Here is an 18,238-nt window from a genome sequence, read left to right as displayed (position 1 = left end):
GTGCTGAAAGGTTTACCATTTTTTCATATTGCATCATAATTGTCAATCTAAGTGATTTATAACAAACTTTCTTCTGCTCTCTTTGATCTTTCAAGCCTCTTGATACTTTTTTGTTTTGTTTTGTTTTTTGTGGCCATTTGGCATGTGGGATCTTAGTTCCCCAACTTGGGCTGCCAGCAGTGAAACTTGGGCTGCCAGCAGTGAAAGCAATGAGTCCCAACCATTGGACTGCCTGGGAATTCCTGATACTTTGTTTAAGTTAACAGATTTCTGAGAGTGATTATATAATGTATCCTATTGGTTATTTGGCCCTGTTAATGCTGTTGAGACTGACTCTTTTACAGATCTTCTCAGGTGTGACTCTTTTAGGAATTGATTTTTTTAAGTCTTCTATAGTTATATCATAATTGGTTCCACTTGGGCCTCCCAGAATTGGTTGAAAGCAACGCTGTAAATAGTCCAAAGGTTTTTAAAGCCATATGTTCAGTAAAGCATGTTAATGGTTCAGTAAGCTCATGTACTCTGTCAAGTCATCAACATGATTAGGCTTCATAGCAACTATCAGCATTCTGTGAATATGCCAAAGACTTAGCTGATCCACTCAGCTGAGTTCACTCTTTAAAAGACTCTTATTTATGCCATACAAACAACCTTTCAGACCTGCCTCACTATATTGGAGGAATAGTAATTAAAAGTTGCTCATCTCCTTTCTCAAAGAATGTATCATCCTCTTCGAGTCTGCTTTAGAGGGATGACTCTCCGACTGAATCAAAAGGAATCTCTTTACCATCCTATTTTGCTTTACTTATTGAATTAGTTAGGATTAAGTTCAGCTGTCAGTCACAAAGATCCAAATTAACAACGACTTTAAAAAGATAGTTCAGGGCTTCACTGGTGGTGCAGTGGTTGAGAGTCCACCTGCCAATGCAGGGGACACAGGTTCGTGCCCCGGTCCAGGAAGATCCCACATGCCGTGGAGTGGCTGGGCCCGTGAGCCATGGCCACTGAGCCTGCGCATCCGGAGCCTGTGCTCTGCAACGGGAGAGGCCACAACAGTGAGAGGCCCGTGTACCACACACACACAAAAAAAGAAACATAGTTTATTTCTCTTTCAAGTGAAAGCCCAGAGTTGTTTCTGTACCACACAGCCTTCAAAGTTCCAGACTTTTCCATCAGATGGCTCTATTGTTCCGTGGGTATAATCCTTGTCCTTGTGTCTGAAGAGGCCATTTTTTAAAATTTAATTTTATTTATTTTTTTATACAGCACCTTCTTATTAGTTATCCATTTTATACATATTAGTATATATATGTCAATCCCAATCTCCCAATTCATCTCACCACCACCCCCCCCACTTTTCCCCCTTGGTGTCCATACATTTGTTCTCTACATCTGTGTCTCTGTTTCTGCCCTGCAGAGCAGTACATCTGTACCATTTTTCTAGATTCCACATATATGCATTAATATATATTTGTTTTTATCTTTCTGACTTACTTCACTCTGTATGACAGTTTCTAGATCCATCCCCATCCCTACAAATGACCCAATTTTGTTCCTTTTTATGGCTGAGTAATATTCCATTGTAAATATGTAGCATATCTTCTGTATCCATTCATCTGTTGATGGGCATTTAGGTTGCTTCCATGACCTGGCTGTTATAAATAGTGCTGCAATGAACATTGGGGTGCATGTATCTTTTTTTTTTTTTTTTTTTTTTCTGTGGTACGCAGGCCTCTCACTGTTGTGGCCTCTCCCGTTGCAGAGCACAGGCTCCGGACGCACAGGCTCAGCAGCCATGGCTCAAGGGCCCAGCCGCTCTGTGGCATGTGGGATCTTCTTGGACTGGGGCATGAACCTGTGTCCCCTGCATTGGCAGGCAGACTCTCAACCACTGCGCCACCAGGGAAGCCCGCATGTATCTTTTTGAATTATGGTTTTCTCTGGGTATATGCCCAGTAGTGGGATTGCTGGATCATATGGTAATTCTATTTTTAGTTTTTTAAGGAACCTCCATACTGTTCTCCATAGTGGCTGTATCAATTTACATTCCCACCAACACTGCAAGAGAGTTCCCTTTTCTCCACACCCACTCCAGCATTCGTTGTTTGTAGATTTTCTGATGATCCCCATTCTAAATGGTGTGAGGTGATACCTCATTGTAGTTTTGATTTGCATTTCTCTAATAATCAGTGATGTTGAGCAGTTTTTCATATGCTTCTTGGCCATCTGTGTGTCTCCTTTGGAGAAATGTCTATTTAGGTCTTCTGCCCATTTTTGGATTGGGTTGTTTGCTTTTTTAATATTGAACTGCATGAGCTGTTTATATATTTTGGAGATTAATCCTTTGTCCGTTGATTTGTTTGCAAATATTTTCTCCCATTCTGAGGGCTGTCTTTTCGTCTTGTTGGTAGTTTCCTTTGCTGTGCAAAAGCCTTTACGTTTCATTAGGTCCCATTTGTTTATTTTTGTTTTTATTTCCATTACTCTAGGAGGTGGATCAAAAAAGATCTTGCTGTGATTTATGTCAAAGAGTGTTCTTCCTATGTTTTCCTTGAAGAGTTTTATAGTATCCAGTCTTACATTTAGGTCTCGAATCCATTTTGAGTTTATTTTTGTGTATGGTGTTAGTGAGTGTTCTAATTTCATTCTTTTACATGTAGCTGTCCAGTTTTCCCAGCACCACTTATTGAAGAGACTGTCTTTTCTCCATCATATATCCTTACTTTCTTTGTATAGATTAGTTGACCATAGGTGTGTGGATTTATCTCTGGGCTTTCTATTCTGTTCCATTAATCTATATTCCTGTTTTTGTTCCAGTACCATATTGTCTTGATTACTGTAGCTTTGTAGTATAGTATGAGGTCAGGGAGTCTGATTCCTCCAGGTCCGTTTTTTTCCCTCAAGACTGCTTTGGCTATTTGGGGTTTTTTGTGTCTCCATACAAATTTTAAGATTTTTTGTTCTAGTTCTGTAAAAAATGCCACTGGTAATTTTTTTTTTTTTTTTTTGGTGGTACGTGGGCCTCTCACTGTTGTGGCCTCTCCCGTTGCAGAGCACAGGCTCTGGACGCGCAGGCTCAGCAGCCATGGCTCACGGGCAGCTGCTCCAGGGCATGTGGGATCTTCCCAGACTGGGGTATGAACCTGTGTCCCCTGCATCGCCAGGTGGACTCAACCGCTGCGCCACCAGGGAAGCCCTGCCACTGGTAATTTGATAGGGGTGGCACTGAATCTGTAGATTGCTTTGGGTAACATAGTCATTTCCGCAATATTGATTCTTCCAATCCAGGAACATGGTATATCTCTCCATCTGTTTGTGTCATCTTTAATATCTTTCATCAGTGTCTTATAGTTTTCTGTATGCAGGTCTTTTGTCTCCCTAGGTAGGTTTATTCCTAGGTACTTTATTCTTTTTGTTGCAGTGGTAAATGGGAGTGTTTCCTTAATTTCTCTTTCTGATTTTTCTTCATTAGTGTATAGGAATGCAAGAGATTTCTGTGCATTAATTTTGTATCCTGCAACCTTACCAAATTCATTGATTAGCTCTAGTAGTTTTCTGGTGGCATCTTTAGAATTCTCTATGTATAGTATCATGTCATCTGCAAACAGTGACAGTTTTACTTCTTCTTTTCCAATTTGTATTCCTTTTATTTCTTTTTCTTCTCTGATTGCCATGGCTAGGACTTCCAAAACTATGTTGAATCATAGTGGTGAGAGTGGACATCCTTGTCTTGTTCCTGATCTTAGAGGAAATGCTTTCAGTTTTTCACCATTGAGTATGATGTTTGCTGTGGGTTTGTCATATATGGCCTTTATTATGTTGAGGTAGGTTCCCTCTATGCCCACTTTCTGGAGAGTTTTTATCATAACTGGGTGTTGAATTTTGTCAAAAGCTTTTTCTGCATCTATTGAGATGATCATATGGTTTTTATTCTTCAATTTGTTAATATGGTGTATCACCTTGCTTGATTTGTGTATATTGAAGAATCCTTGCATCCCTGGGATAATCCCACTTGATTGTGGTGTATGACCCTTTTAATGTGTTGTTGGATTCTGTTTGCTAGTATTTTGTTGAGGATTTTTGCATCTATATTCATCAGTGATATTGGTCTATAATTTTCTTTTTTTGTGATATCTTTTTCTGGTTTTGGTAACAGGTCTCTTGTAGACAGCATATATATGGGTCTTGTTTTTGTATCCATTCAGTCAGTCTGTGTCTTTTGGTTGGGGCATTTAATCCATTTACCTTCAAGATTATTATTGATATTTATGTTCCTATTACCATTTTCTTAGTTGTTTCGGGTTTGTTTTTGTGGGTCTTTTCCTTCTCTTGTGTTTCCTGCCTAGAGAAGTTTCTTTAGCATTTGTTGTAAAGCTGGTTTGGTGGTGCTAAATTCTCTTAGCTTTTGCTTGTCTGAAAAGTTTTTGATTTCTCAGTCAAATCTGAATGAGATCCTTGCTAGGTAGAGTAATCTTGGTTGTAGGTTTTTCTCTTTCATCACTTTAAGTATATCCTGCCACTCCCTTCTGGCCTGCAGAGTTTCTGCTGAAAAATCAGCTGATAACCTTATGGGGATTCCTTTGTATGTTATTTTTTGTTTTTCCCTTGCTGCTTTTAATATTTTTCTTTGAATTTAATTTTTATTAGTTTGATTAATATGTGTCTTGGTGTGATTTTCCTCGGGTTTATCCTGTATGGGATTCTCTGTGCTTCCTGGACTTGGGTGACTATTTCCTTTCCTATGTTAGGGAAGTTTTTGACTCTAATCTCTTCAAATATTTTCTCAGACCCTTTCTTTTTCTCTTCTTCTTCTGGGAGTACTATAATTCGAATGTTGGTGTGTTTAGTGTTGTCCCAGAAATCTCTGAGATTGTCTTCAATTCCTTTCATTCTTTTTTCCTTACTCTGCTCCTCAGCAGTTATTTCCACCATTTTGTCTTCCAGCTCACTTATTCGTTCTTCTGCCTCAGTTATTCTGTTATTGATTCCTTCTAGTGTATTTTTCATTTCAGTTATTATGTTGTTCATCTCTGTTTGTTTGTTTTTTAGTTCTTCTAGATTTTTGTTAAACATTTCTTGTATCTTCTCAATCTGTGCCTCCATTCTATTTCCGAGATTCTGGATAATCTGTACTATTGTTACTCTGAATTCTTTTTCAGGTGCTTGCCTATTTCCTCTTCATTTAATTAGTCCTGTAGGTTTTTACCTTGCTTCATCTGTGACATATTTTTTTGCCATCTCATTTTTTCTTTTTATGAGTGGGATTGTGTTCCTTTCTTACTGGTTATTTAGCCTGAGGCTTCCAACACTGGAGTTTGTCATCTGTTGGGTAGAGCTGGGTCTTGGTGCTGAGATGAGGACCTCCGTGAGACCTCACTCCGATGATTATTCCCTGAGGTCGGAGGTTCTCTGTTAGTCTAGTGGTTCAGACTTGGAGCTCCCACTGCAGGAGCTTCAGCTCAACCCCCAGCTCATGAACCAAGATCCCACAAGCCATGTGGGTTGGAAAAAAAAAAAGAAAATGAAAAGAGAGAGAACAATAACAACGTAAAAAATAGAATTAGACTAGGAAACTAACAGATATGTTAGTAAGAATATAAAAATAAAAATATAGATGAATCAATAACTGGAAGGTACAGCAGTACTACATAATAAAAAAGAGGAGAAGAGAAAAGAAAAGAAAAGGGCGGGTGGGAGGTCTTGGCTGTGGAGGGTAGGACTTCAGCAAGGGTGAGGTTTGGGTGGTGGGTGGGGCCTATGCTTAGGACCCACAGGGTTGGAAAAGGCCCTGGGGGCTGTTGGGGGTGGGGGTGGGGCTTAGGCTCAACAGAACAGAAGGGGTCCAGGCATGCCCCCCACCCCTGGTCTCAGAGGGTGGGGGACCTCACCTGGGAAGTCACCAGGCTCCCTCGGCTCGAGTGGGCAGGGAAAATGCCCTCTGCTCCTTTCCTGCTCCTCCCAGAGAGCCCCTCCCCACCTGCCTCTCCTGTTCTCCCCTCAGCCTCCTTCCTATGCCCCCAGGACCAATGCGGCCAGGGAGGATGGGGGGCCTTGGAGGGCAGGGGACCGGCCTGGGAGCTCAGCAGGCTCCCCAGCCCCAGTGGGCAAGGCAAACGCCCTCCACTCCTCTCCCGCTCCCTCTGGTGGGCCCCTCCTGATCTCCCCAGCCTCAGGGGGCGCAGATCCTGTCTGGCCTCCACTTCTTCTCCTGCCTCAGTCCTCCCACATCCTACCAGTTCACTTGGGGGTTCCTCCCATCTTCTTGGGTGTCAGGGTCCCCACCAGCAGCCAGCAGGTGCCCTGGTTGTGGAGAGATGCTAACTTGGTTTCTTCCCACACTGCCATCTTGACTCCACCCCCAACAAAAATTTTCATAATTTGTATTTTCATTATTATACAGTTCAGAATGCTTTCTAATTAACCTTGTGGGGTTTTGTGCGTTTTTTTGACCCATGGTTGATTTTAAAATATTATGTTTAATTTCCAAATAATTTGGGTTGTTCTAGATATCATGTTAATAGTTACTATTTAGTTTGATTGTATTGAGAGAAAATATTCTGTATTAAGTTTTCAATAAATTCTTTTGAGATTTATTGAGATTTATCTTCTGACTTAGCATTTGATCTATATTGTTTAATAGACCATGCACACTTGAAAATAGTACATAGTCTGGAATTGTTGGGTGTAGTACTTTACAAACATCAATTAGATTATGTTGGTTAATAGGCCTGTTCACATTATCTATGTTCCTACTGATTTTTTTGTGTAGTCATTATTTCAGTTACCATGAGAAAGGTGTTAAATCTGCAGTCATGGAGATTTTTTTAAAAATCTATTTCTCCCTTTAATTCTCTAAAATTTTCTCCTTGTAGGTTGCATCTCTTTATCAGGCCTATACACATTTAAGATTATATCTTTGTGATGAATTGTCCATTTTATCATTATGAAATAGCACTCTTTATCTTTGGTAATACTCGTATTGGAGTCTATTTTATCTGATAATAATATAGCCACTCTAGCCTATTTAATATCTTTTTCTAAGCATTGCTTTCAACCTGAGTTCATATGTGAAATGCATCTATTGTAGGTAACGTTTAGTTTAGTTTAGTCTTGCTTTTGAAGTACTTTGCCCATTTATGTTTAGTGTAAATCTTAATATTTTTGGATTTAGTCTGCTGTTTTGCTTTCTTTCCCAGTTTGTTCCATCGTAGGCTTGTGTTTCTTTGTTTGTTTATTTTAATTCCTATTTATCCTTTCTGACCTTTTTGACTTGACACATTTTTTTTGAGAATTCTATTTTAATTTATCAATTGGCTTTTTGCTATATCTCTTTATAGAGTTTCACTAGAGATTGCATTGTACATCCTTAACTTTTCACAGTATACTTAAAATTAAAACTGTAGCATTTTGTGTAAAATATAAGATTCTTAAAACTATCAAATTCTGTTCATGTTACATCTTTTAAGTAATAGTTGTCATAACTTTTTATTTTTATATGTGTTAAACCCCATATTTCAATTATAATTTTTGCTTTAAGTAATCATATCCATTTTTAAGAAATTAAGAGAGAATAAAACATGGCCTTATATACTTAGCCATATTTTTACCACTTCCACTGCTTTTTGGTTCTTTTTAAATTTATTTTTATTATTTTTAAGTTCCACTGATTTATTTTCTTATGTCTGTGCAAATAATGCAGTGTTTAACATCTTTTTATTTTTTTAAATTTATTTATTTTATTGAACTATTCATTTCTTTTTGAATATCTGTTTCTCCATCTGGTTTTGTTTCTCATCAGTGTGAAGAATTTCCTATAGCATTTCTTACTGTGCAGGTATGTTGGGAATGAGTGGGCTTAGTTTTCATTGATCTGAAAATATCTTTATTTCACCTTTTGTCTTGATGGATATTTTTGCTGAATTTGAAATTCTGTGTTTTTCTTTCAGTACTTTACATATATTGTTCCACTGTTTTCAGGTTTCCATTGTTTCCAGTCTAACATTGGTTATCATGGGTATTATTCTGTATATAATGTGCCATTTTTAATTGGCTGCTTTCAAGATTTTCTGTTTATTAAAGTTTGCCTTTCAGCAGTTTGAATATGACATGCCTCGGTATGGGTTTCTTTGTATTTATCTTCCTTGGTATTTATTGTTCTTCTCAAATTTGTACATTTATGTCTTCTATCAACTTTGGGAAACTTTTGGCTATTATGTATTTCAAGTCCCTTTTTTTCCTCACTCCCTCTCCCCACTTTTTCTTATGGAAGTCCAATTACACATACCATGAATCTTTTATTTTTTTAATTAAAAAAATTTTTTTTTAATTTTATTTTTAATTTTTGGCTGCGTTGGGTCTTTGTTGCGCATGGGCTTTCACTAGTTGCAGCAAGCAGGGACTACTCTTCATTGCGGCACATGGGCTTCTCATTGGGGTGGCTTCTCTTGTTGTGGAGCACAGACTTTAGGCACACGGGCTTCAGCAGTTGCAGCATGCGGGCTCAGTAGTTGCAGCACATGGGCCCTAGAGCTCAGGCTCAGTAGTTGTGGCACACAGGCTTAGTTGCTCCACGGCATGTGGGATCTTTCCGGACCAGGGCATGAACCCATGTCCCATGCATTGGCAGGAGGATTCTTAACTACTGCGCCACCAGGGAAGTCCCACATATCTTGAATGTTTTAATATTGTCCCACCTGTTCCTCAGGCTCTGTTCTCCCCAACCCCCACTTCAGTCTTTTTTTCTTTATTCTCGAAACTGCATAATTTGTCTGTCTTCAAGTTCAGTGACTCCTCTGTTATCTCCAGTCTTGTTTTTCCTATTTATTGAATTTTTTACTTCAGGTATTATATTTTTTAGTTTTAAAATTTTCATTTGGTTATTTTATAGTGTCTGTTTCTTTGCCAGTATTTCCTATCTGTGCCTTTAGTTCAAACGTCTTTTCCTTTACATCTTTAAATATGGGTATCATAGCTATATTTGCTAATTCCTACAACTGGGTCATTTCAGGTTTAGTCTCTATCCATTTAAGTATATGTCACATTTTCCTGTTTTTTCATATGTTTAAGAATTTCATGTTGTATAATAGACATTATGAATAATGCATTGTAGATACTGTGGGTTCTGCTATGATCCTCTGAGGATTGTTGATTTTTTTGTTTGTGTTCTTAGGCAATTAACTTGGCTGAATCCAGCACTGAATTGCAGTGGGTAGCTGCTGAAACTTCTGTTCAGATCTTTTAGCTTTATCTGGGCTGCTTAGAATCTGTCCCAAGCGTGCAGCGTTTACTTGTCCAAAGTCAGATATTTCAGTAAAGTTCATATACAGAATATGGAGTTTCTTCACTATGTCTCTCTCTCTCTTTCTCTCTCATTTTTTTTTTTTTTTTTTTTTTGCGGTCCGCGCACCTCTCACTGTTGTGGCCTCTCCCATTGCCGAGCACAGGCTCCAGACGCGCAGGCTCAGCAGCCATGGCTCACGGGCCCAGCTGCTCTGTGGCATGTAGGATCTTCCCGGACTGGGGCACGAACCCATGTCCCCTGCATCAGCAGGCAGACTCTCAACCACTGCGCCACCAGGGAAGCCCTCTTTTTTTTTTAAAGGATTTTTCGTTAATTTCTGGATGTTGTGATAGCTTCAAACTCTGTCTTCTTGGTTCCTCAAGCCAGAAGGACTGCAGATTTCAGAATTTTAGCTGTCAACCCAACACTCAGTGGGGCCTGTCCTCAGTAAAAAGCTGTTTAAATTTAAAATGAGGACAGAGGGGCAGCAAACTCACTCAGCCAGTACCATTCCTAGATGTTGACTCTCCAGCAATTTCAGTCTGCTGTTGTTTTTCTTTGCCTTCAGATAGTTTTTGTTTTTGTTGTTCTGTGGGATGGTAGGCTAAATACAAGTTACTCCACCATTAGTGGAAGTAGAACATTTTTGTTTGGTTTAAAGAAGAAGAAAAAAACTGAGTCACCTCAAGCTGTTTTTAGAAAAGAGCATGGGGAAAGAGGCCTTCAAACAGTGACTTAAGGTTCTTCTCTTTGGCCATTCTAGACATCAGGGCCATTCTAAACATCGGGGACATAGTTTTATTGATATTTTATATCCATTATCAAAAATTTGAAATAAGAAAGCAACATCATATAGGGGGAAACCCTTAGTGTGGATGGGGTGTCAAGAGACCTAAACTATAGTTTGGCTCTTGCATTGGTTTTCTATTATTCTAAAATTAATTTTTTATTTACTTCAAAAAACTGAGAAACAAATGTCTCTATTCATTTATACAGTATTTTAAGTTTTATCAGTATCCTAATTTGGCCTTGCCTAGATCTTCTAGTGTTGTGGGATGTGTTTTTTAAATGTTGTATGCAACTAATGTTAGTATTTGGAACATCTTTTTGAGTCCATAGAATTTGAGTTGTGAGAATAGAAAAGTAACATAGCTTAGTGAAAAATAAAAAATAGTACTTAATGGAAAATAGAGACTACTCCTTGAACAAGGAGAAAAGTAGAACAGCATGCTAGTTGCTAATAGTCTCACCTTTCTAAACACACATTTAGACACTCTATTAATATCAGTAAAATTCATCTCTGTATAATTAATTCTTAAACTTAAATTACTTGAGTCTTGGGCTTCCCTGGTGGCGCAGTGGTTGAGAGTCCGCCTGCCGATGCAGGGGACACGGGTTCATGCCCCGGTTCGGGAAGATCCCACATGCCACGCTGCGGCTGGGCCTGTGAGCCATGGCCGCTGGGCCTGTGCGTCCGGAGCCTGTGCTCCGCAACGGGAGAGGCCACAGCAGTGAGAGGCCCGCGTACCACCAAAAAAAACAAACAAACAAAAAGAGTAAAGGAAATCCAGAGATGAGGAATTTAAATCTTAAATATTTTCTATTCATAACGAAATAATGACTGTGGGGTTGGTCCTACTGAAGAGCTCTGATAGGCCCATAATACTGAGTTAGAAGGCCACTGAAGACCATTTTGGAGCAGAAGAATACACATATTTGAATAAATTGTTTGCTGTGACAACAACATTGGGTTGTTACAGAGTTAGTGAACTCTAAACAATGTATCTCCATTTACTCAGAGTGCTGTGCTGACTAAAGAATAAAGATCAATTGCTTTGTTTCTTGTCTCTCAAGAACTGTGAAGAGTCTGAGATTTTACCCTGCTTGTAAGCTAACAGACTAATCTGCCACCATTTTATGAATGCTGGCAGATTCCTGGGTCAAAGACAAAGGACTTTATTACTCCTGGTGGTGGTGGTAGTGGTGGTGGTGGTAGTAGTGGTAGTAGTAGTAGTAGTAGTAGTAGTAGTAGTAGTAGTAGTAGCAGCCAGAGCAGCAGCATTTGCATTATTTGCCCAAGCCCCAGTTTTACTAGAGTGACGCAAAGAGGGACAGTGAACCCTGCCTGGGTGGAGACATTATCATACTAGACAATAAACAAACCTACCCTCTGATCCACAGGGTGACTGTCTATCTTCCAAAGCTGCTTGTTATACTAACGTTTTTGAAAATATAGTCTGGGACAAATACAGTCAGTGCTTCAGCTCACAAAACATCCAGAAATGTGAGAGACCTATGGAAAATTGTTGCCCAATGGTGTCCTCTAAGATTTTATTTTAAAACATAATATGTGGATGAACCGATAAAAAACAAACCACATGAATAAGTTTTTTTCCTTTTAAAGTATTATTTGATCAATACCTTCTATCTATACAGCGCATTTAAAGCCTATTCACATCTATTATTGTCTTATTCTTACAATCTGTCTATGAAGTTAGTAGAGCAAAGGAAGTCAGCATTTAAGAGATGAGAAATTGACACCAGTATATTAGCTGCAAAAGTATTCTGATTGCTAATTATACATTATTTATTAAGTAACCTACTAATGAAAGTCTCTACAATCTTCACGTATTTCTTGGTCATTTAGTCTTATTTGAAGCTTGACATAAAAATCAAAAAATTTTTAACAACCATAAACCAAGTATCACCTCATTTTCTTACTGAGAGATGTTAAATCTTCCTTAATTTTATTTATATGTGCCTAGCACATAGGAGGTGCTCAAAAAATATTTCTTAAATGATTGAATGAATGAACAAGACAGCTTTTCTTATAGTAAGACCAAAATATCAGGTTCCAGAGCACAGGACTATATTCCTTAAAGCAATGTTACTACATTAACTACTCTAAATATTTTTGGGTAAAGGATTTGGCCTACATGCTTGCTAGAATTTTCTATACACACGTATGTTAAGAATCTCTTTGGTATAAATTCTGACATCACTATAGGCATTTTTAGTATTTTCCTTCGAAATTAGAGGAATCACTTTAATTTAGTGATTATATTTTCATTCCTAGAAATTCTTTTTGTCTCTTTTTCAAATCTGTCTGGTCATTTAAAATGATATGTTGTTCTTCATCTGTATCTTATGATTCCATTTTGTGACGTTCTTGAAGGTATGAATTCTGCAGTTTTTCTGCTTACTGTCACTCATGGTGAATGTATTAGTTAGTGTTCTCCAGAGCAACAGAACCAATAGGATAATATATAGATATATAGATAAGGGAAAATTCATTATAGGCATTGGCTTACACAATTATGGAGGCCTAGAAGCCCCGTGATTTGCCATCTGCAAGCTGCAGAACCAGGAAAGCCTGTGGTATAAAAATTTAGTCCAAGTGCAAAGACCGGAGAACCAGGGGAGCCAGTGGTATTATTCCCAGTCTGAGGCTAAAGGCTTAAGAACTAGGAGCTGCCATGTCCAAGGGCAGAAGGATGTCCCAGCTCAGGAAGAAAGAGAATTATCCTTTCCTCCTCCTTTTTGTACTATTGGGCCCTCAGTGGATTAGATGATACCCACCACCATGTTGAGGGCAGATCTTCTTTACTCGTTCTACCCATTTAAATGCTAATATATTCTGGAAACACCCTCACAAACACAACCAGAAATAATGTTTTACCAGCTATCTGGGCATCCCTTAGCCCAGTCAAGCTGACACATAAAATTAACCATTGCAGTGACTTTTCTCTTCTTGTGTTTTATAATCTAGGGTTGAGATCTCATGTAATTTCTTTCTTGCCTTCTCTTATTGGAAAGATTTTTTGGCTTATTCACCCTTTGCTGAGGAGCAAGAGCTCTGAAGGTTGCAACTTTATCCAGGAGTCTCAGTTCCCTCTTTGCTTCATATGGACCTAAGGCTTTATCTTCTATATTGACTGATCATAAAAATCACCGATTTTCAGCTCCCTCTTTGTATTTTGCCCTCTTGCTTTTTTGTGAGCTTAGCTATTTATTTAAAAGGATATGTATTATATTTACCTAACATTTTTACCTGTTTTTAAGGGAGATATTATGTCTTTTAAGTGAGATTGTCCACTGTGTTCTCAGAAACTCAACTTGCTAGTTACTTTAACCCATATAGTATTATTGAAGTTACTCTACACTGGATGGATGCAAATATATAATTCAGAGGGGCACAATCAGCCTTATTATATCCATATTGTCATTGTGAAAATATATGCTATTTTTACAAGGCAAGTAGGTGACGAAGCTTGAAATACTATCAGTAGGATGCAGAGATTCAAAATATATGAATCAATAAAATACCTAGGAATAAACCTGCCTAAGGAGGCAAAAGAACTGTACTCCTAAAACTCTAAGACACTGATGAAAAAAGTTGAAGATGACACAAACAGATGGAAAGATATACTGTGTTCTTGGATTTGAAGAATCAGTATTGTTAAAATGAGCTTACTACCTCAGTCAATCTACATATTCAGTGCAGTCCCTATCAAAATACCAATGACATTTTTCACAGAACTAGAACAAATAATTTTAAAATTTATGTGGAACCATAAAAGACCCCAAATAGCCAAAGCAGTCTTGAGAAGGAAGAAAAGAAATGAAGTAATCACCCTCCCTGACTTCAGACTATACTACAAAGCTACAGTAATCAAAACAGTATGGTACTGGACTTCCAGTGTTGCAGGGGTTAAGAATCTGCCTGCCAATGCAAGGATTGAACAGTGTGCGTTCTCTCCCTGGTCCAGGAAGATCCCACATGCCATGGAGCAACTATGCTCACGAGCCACAACTACTGAGCCTGTGCTCCACAACTACTGAAGACCGTGCACTCTGGGGCCCATGTGCCGCAACTACTGAGCCTGCATGCCGCAACTACTGAAGCCCACGCACCTAGAGCCTGTGCTCTGCAACAAGAGAAGCCACCGCAATGAAAAGCCTGCACACTGCAACGAAGAGTAGCCCCTGCTTGTCGCGACTAGAGAAAAGCCCGTGTGCAGCAACAAAGACCCAGTGCAGCCAAAAAAAAAAAAAAAAACAGTATGGTACTAGCACAAAAACAGACATGTGGAACAGGATAGAGAGCCCAGAAATAAACCCACACACTTATGGTCAGTTAATCTGTGACAAAGGAGGTAAGAATATACAATGGAGAAAAGACCATCTTCAGTAAGTGGTACTGGGAAAACTGGACAACTGCATGTAAAAGACTGAAATTAGAACATTCTGTAACACTATATACAAAAATAAACTCAAAATGGATTAAATACCTAAATGTAAGACTGGATACTATAAAACTGCTAGACAAGAACATAGAACGCTCTTTGACATAAATTGTAGTAAGTTTTTTTTGATCTATCTCCTAAAGTAAAGGAAGTAAAAGCAAAAATAAACAAATGGGACCTAATTAAACTTAAAATCTTTTGCACAGCAAAAACCCATCAAAACAAAAAGACAAGCTACCAAATGGGAGAAAATATTTGCAAATGATATGACTGATAAGGGATTAATATCCAACATATATAAACAGCTCATACAACTCAACATCAAAAAAAAAAAAAAACTGATTTAAAAATGGTCAGGGGCTTCCCTGGTGGCACAGTGGTTGAGAGTCCACCTGCTGATGCAGGGGACACGGGTTCATGCCCCGGTCTGGGAAGATCCCACATGCACGGAGTGGCTAGACCCGTGAGCCATGGCTGTTGAGCCTGCACGTCCGGAGCCTGTGCTCCACAACGGGAGAGGCCACAACAGTGAGAGGCCTGCGTACCGCAAAAAAAAAAGTATTTTTCAGGTAATGAGGATATGTTTATTATAACTGTTAATTTCTTTTTAATAAAAGTCCCCTGAGTAAAACTTTTGATAGATTATAGCTCAAGGGAAAAATTAACCTGGATGTTTCTGTATAATTGAGGAGAAACTATTTAACTGGAAAATTCTTTGTGATTATTTAAATTCTGTAATGCAGTGTGATTATTAAATTAGAATTAGAAAAGCTGTGAAAGAAAATAAGAGAAATAAGAATGGGAAGTAGCTAGTCACCATGGAGGGAGTACGTGACAAACCCTGTGGGTTGGTATGGTGGTTGGGTCTTCCCAATTACCACTTTAGAAGTACAGCAGAATTAGCAGGGATATTTCCCACTTAATTTTATCTGGTTATAGGCAGTGAAACTGACATTATTCAGACTTAATTTGAATTTACTAAGGCTTGTCCCCATTTTTTTTTGAAAGATAAAGTTGGAGGGAAGACAACTGGATTCATTGAATTATCATTTCTAATCTCACAATTACTTCCTGAAACTACAAGTAGAAAAAAACTCACCACCCCACCCTCTCTTTTTTCTTTACTGTTGTTGTGCTCTAACTCTTGTGGTGAAATTTGTTTAGTGTTTCAATACTTATACTATAGTTTGAGGGAGGAGAAGAGGGCAAAATATCTGTATGAAAGTGATTATGAAAATACCTAAATTCCCAGAGGACAATGAGAGGAAATATTTACTACAGCTGCTTCACTCCTATAGTGACTGATCAGGGATGCAAATCAAGACAAATTTGTACAGTTTTGATAGGCTGTTTGTTATTGCTAAAGTCCTAGGTTCAAGTTTTGATATTCAGTTGTGGAGAAAAGGATGGAAATTCATGAGTACTTAAAATTAGACTCCTAAATGAAAAATTAGAAAAAAATATTTTAGTTGTGTGGCTCACTTAAGGCATTTTTCTGTTTGTTTTCTCACTTGACCTTCACTGATCCCATGTAATAGGTATCATTATCCCCAAGCCACATGGAGTCTTCAGTTCATTGTTGATAGGACTTGTACGAGAATTAATTTCTATTGATTCTTAGTCCTGTATTCTATTTATAGTTTGCTGCTTACTGTCTCAAGTCCTGTTTAATGAAGAAACACACTGATCATAATGTAGACATCAAATTGAAGTCATTTGGTTTGAGGTCCTAGATTAGAAAGACCAGAAGTAGACTCCTATATACATGGTCAAGTGATTTCAGCAAAAATGCAAAGGTATTTAATGAGGAAACGGTAGTCTTTTTAAGAAATAGGAGCAAAGAAACATTTGGAATTAAAAGTGACTCCCAGAAGTTAGTGCAAGTATAGTGGTTAACTCCAAGGGGAAGATTAGAGAATGCAATAGGGAAGGGGGGCATACAGCGGTTTCAAATATGTTGACGTTGTGTTAATTTTTCAGCTGCATCATTGGGTACCATGTGTTTTTATTATTTTTAGAGCCCTACATACATGTTGTATAAATTCTTTAGTACATGACTAAATCATTAAGAAATGAAATTTAATTAACTTTGAAAGGATACTAAAGACCTTTTTGGAAAATAGACAACCACTGTCAAAATCAGTCAGTCCCACTTTATTAAACAGTTTTTGTTTAGAGCTGTAATACTTGGAATTTAGGGGAAAAATGGCTTTGTATAACACAGGACAGATATTTTATATTCTGGCTTTATTTTTACTTTTTCTGGTATTAACATGATATTAACTCTGTATTTTTGGACTAGGCAGAACAAGAACAGAGGCAGATATGGGAGATTGGAAGGTTTTCAGCAAGACAGGCAAAATAATTTAACAATCTGATAGTAAATAATATACGATAGAAGGTGAGCCTTCATCAATTAAGGCCAAGGAGCTTATTTGGCTTTAGAAAATAATTAGAGCTCAGGTTGTGTTTGTTAGGAGTAGAAACTCAGGTGGGAGACCTGCCTGTGAAGGGGAAGGGGGCTGGTGGGAGTGGTGGGAAAGGCAAAGATTTAAAGTTGAATGAAAATAAATAATCATACATATTGCTGGGGCCTGAAAGACAAACTCTCATTGGTTGTATTTCTTTCTGGCAGACTTTTGACAAGTTTTCAAGGGGGAATAAATGTCAGTTTTCTATTTTGTTTTAAGAAAGAGATCATTTCCAATTTGACTTTGTCTTCTTAACGTAACATTTGGTACTTGCTTTGCTAACATTATCACTTGTGGCTGAAATACAAGCTCTTGAGTTTAGGCTATAATTGAATTTAGGCTCCTGATTATTCCTGAGACTAGAATCCTCTCTGGCACCAACACTTTAGATCTATCAAAATGTGTTAATAGTGTTAAATCTTACAATTAAAGGATATACTCTTATAATACTGCAGTATTCAATTCTGATGTTAACCACCCAAAGTTAGTGCAGATCTCCCAGTTAAAGGCATGGTCCTTCAAACAGACTGCCCTCACTTCAGACTCTGGTTGCAAGTTTGGGTGTCCCAGAACACCCACACTTTTGACCAACTGGATGCAAATATAGAAGCTTCCTGCAACCCCCCCCTCAGGTTTGATAATTACCTAGAACAACTCACAGAACTCAGGAAAGTTATGATTTCAATTTAATTATAAAGGATACAAATCAGGACCAGCCAGATGAAGAGATACATAGGGTAAAGTCTAAGAGGGTTCCAAACACAGAACTTTCATGCCCTCTCCCCTTGGAATCTGAATTCATCTTCCTCCTAGCACACAGATACATTCATCAACCAGGAATCTCAACTGAGCTTCTGTGTTCAGAGTTTTTGTTGGGGTCACATTACTGAGCCATGATTGATTGTATCATTGGTCACATAATTGAACTCAATCTCCAGCCCTCCTGCCCTCATCAGATGTTGGGTTGATATTAAGTGGCTCAGAGTCAACCCTCTGATCACATGGTTGGTCTTTCCTGCTTGGTCTGACCCCATCCTGAGTCATCTTTTTAGTATAAGCTATCTAGGGGCCCACAATGAGTCACCTCTTCAGTGTAAACTATCAGAGCCCACCCTGAATAATAAGACATTCCTATCAGTGGGGAAATCCCAAGGGTCTAGATGCTCTCTCAGGAACCAGGTGCAAAGACCAGGCAAATCTGTATTATATAACACTCTTGATCCAGAGAGTTAAATGGTATT

General features: G+C 38.4%; 1 protein-coding gene across 5 annotated transcripts in view; it reads left to right on the top strand.

Moving 5' to 3' along the window:
- Nucleotides 1-18,238, top strand: part of COMMD1 (copper metabolism domain containing 1) — a 154,705-nt gene that overhangs the window by 112,035 nt on the left and 24,432 nt on the right. Inside the window, exon 3 of one of the 5 annotated variants that reach the window (XM_067007543.1) lies at nt 14,050-14,565. The exons of the other annotated variants lie outside the window; for them this stretch is intronic. Coding sequence (XP_066863644.1) covers nt 14,050-14,100 — 51 coding nt within the window. The 3' untranslated portion in view covers nt 14,101-14,565. Of the gene's footprint in view, nt 1-14,049; nt 14,566-18,238 lie in introns of those variants that run through there. 5 annotated transcript variants of the gene reach the window in all.

This window comes from Kogia breviceps, chromosome 11 (assembly GCF_026419965.1).
Source record: "Kogia breviceps isolate mKogBre1 chromosome 11, mKogBre1 haplotype 1, whole genome shotgun sequence".
NCBI classification, from domain to species: Eukaryota; Metazoa; Chordata; class Mammalia; order Artiodactyla; family Physeteridae; genus Kogia; species Kogia breviceps.
The sequence above is the reverse complement of the archived record's forward strand: the minus strand, read 5'-3'. Positions and strand labels throughout refer to the sequence as shown.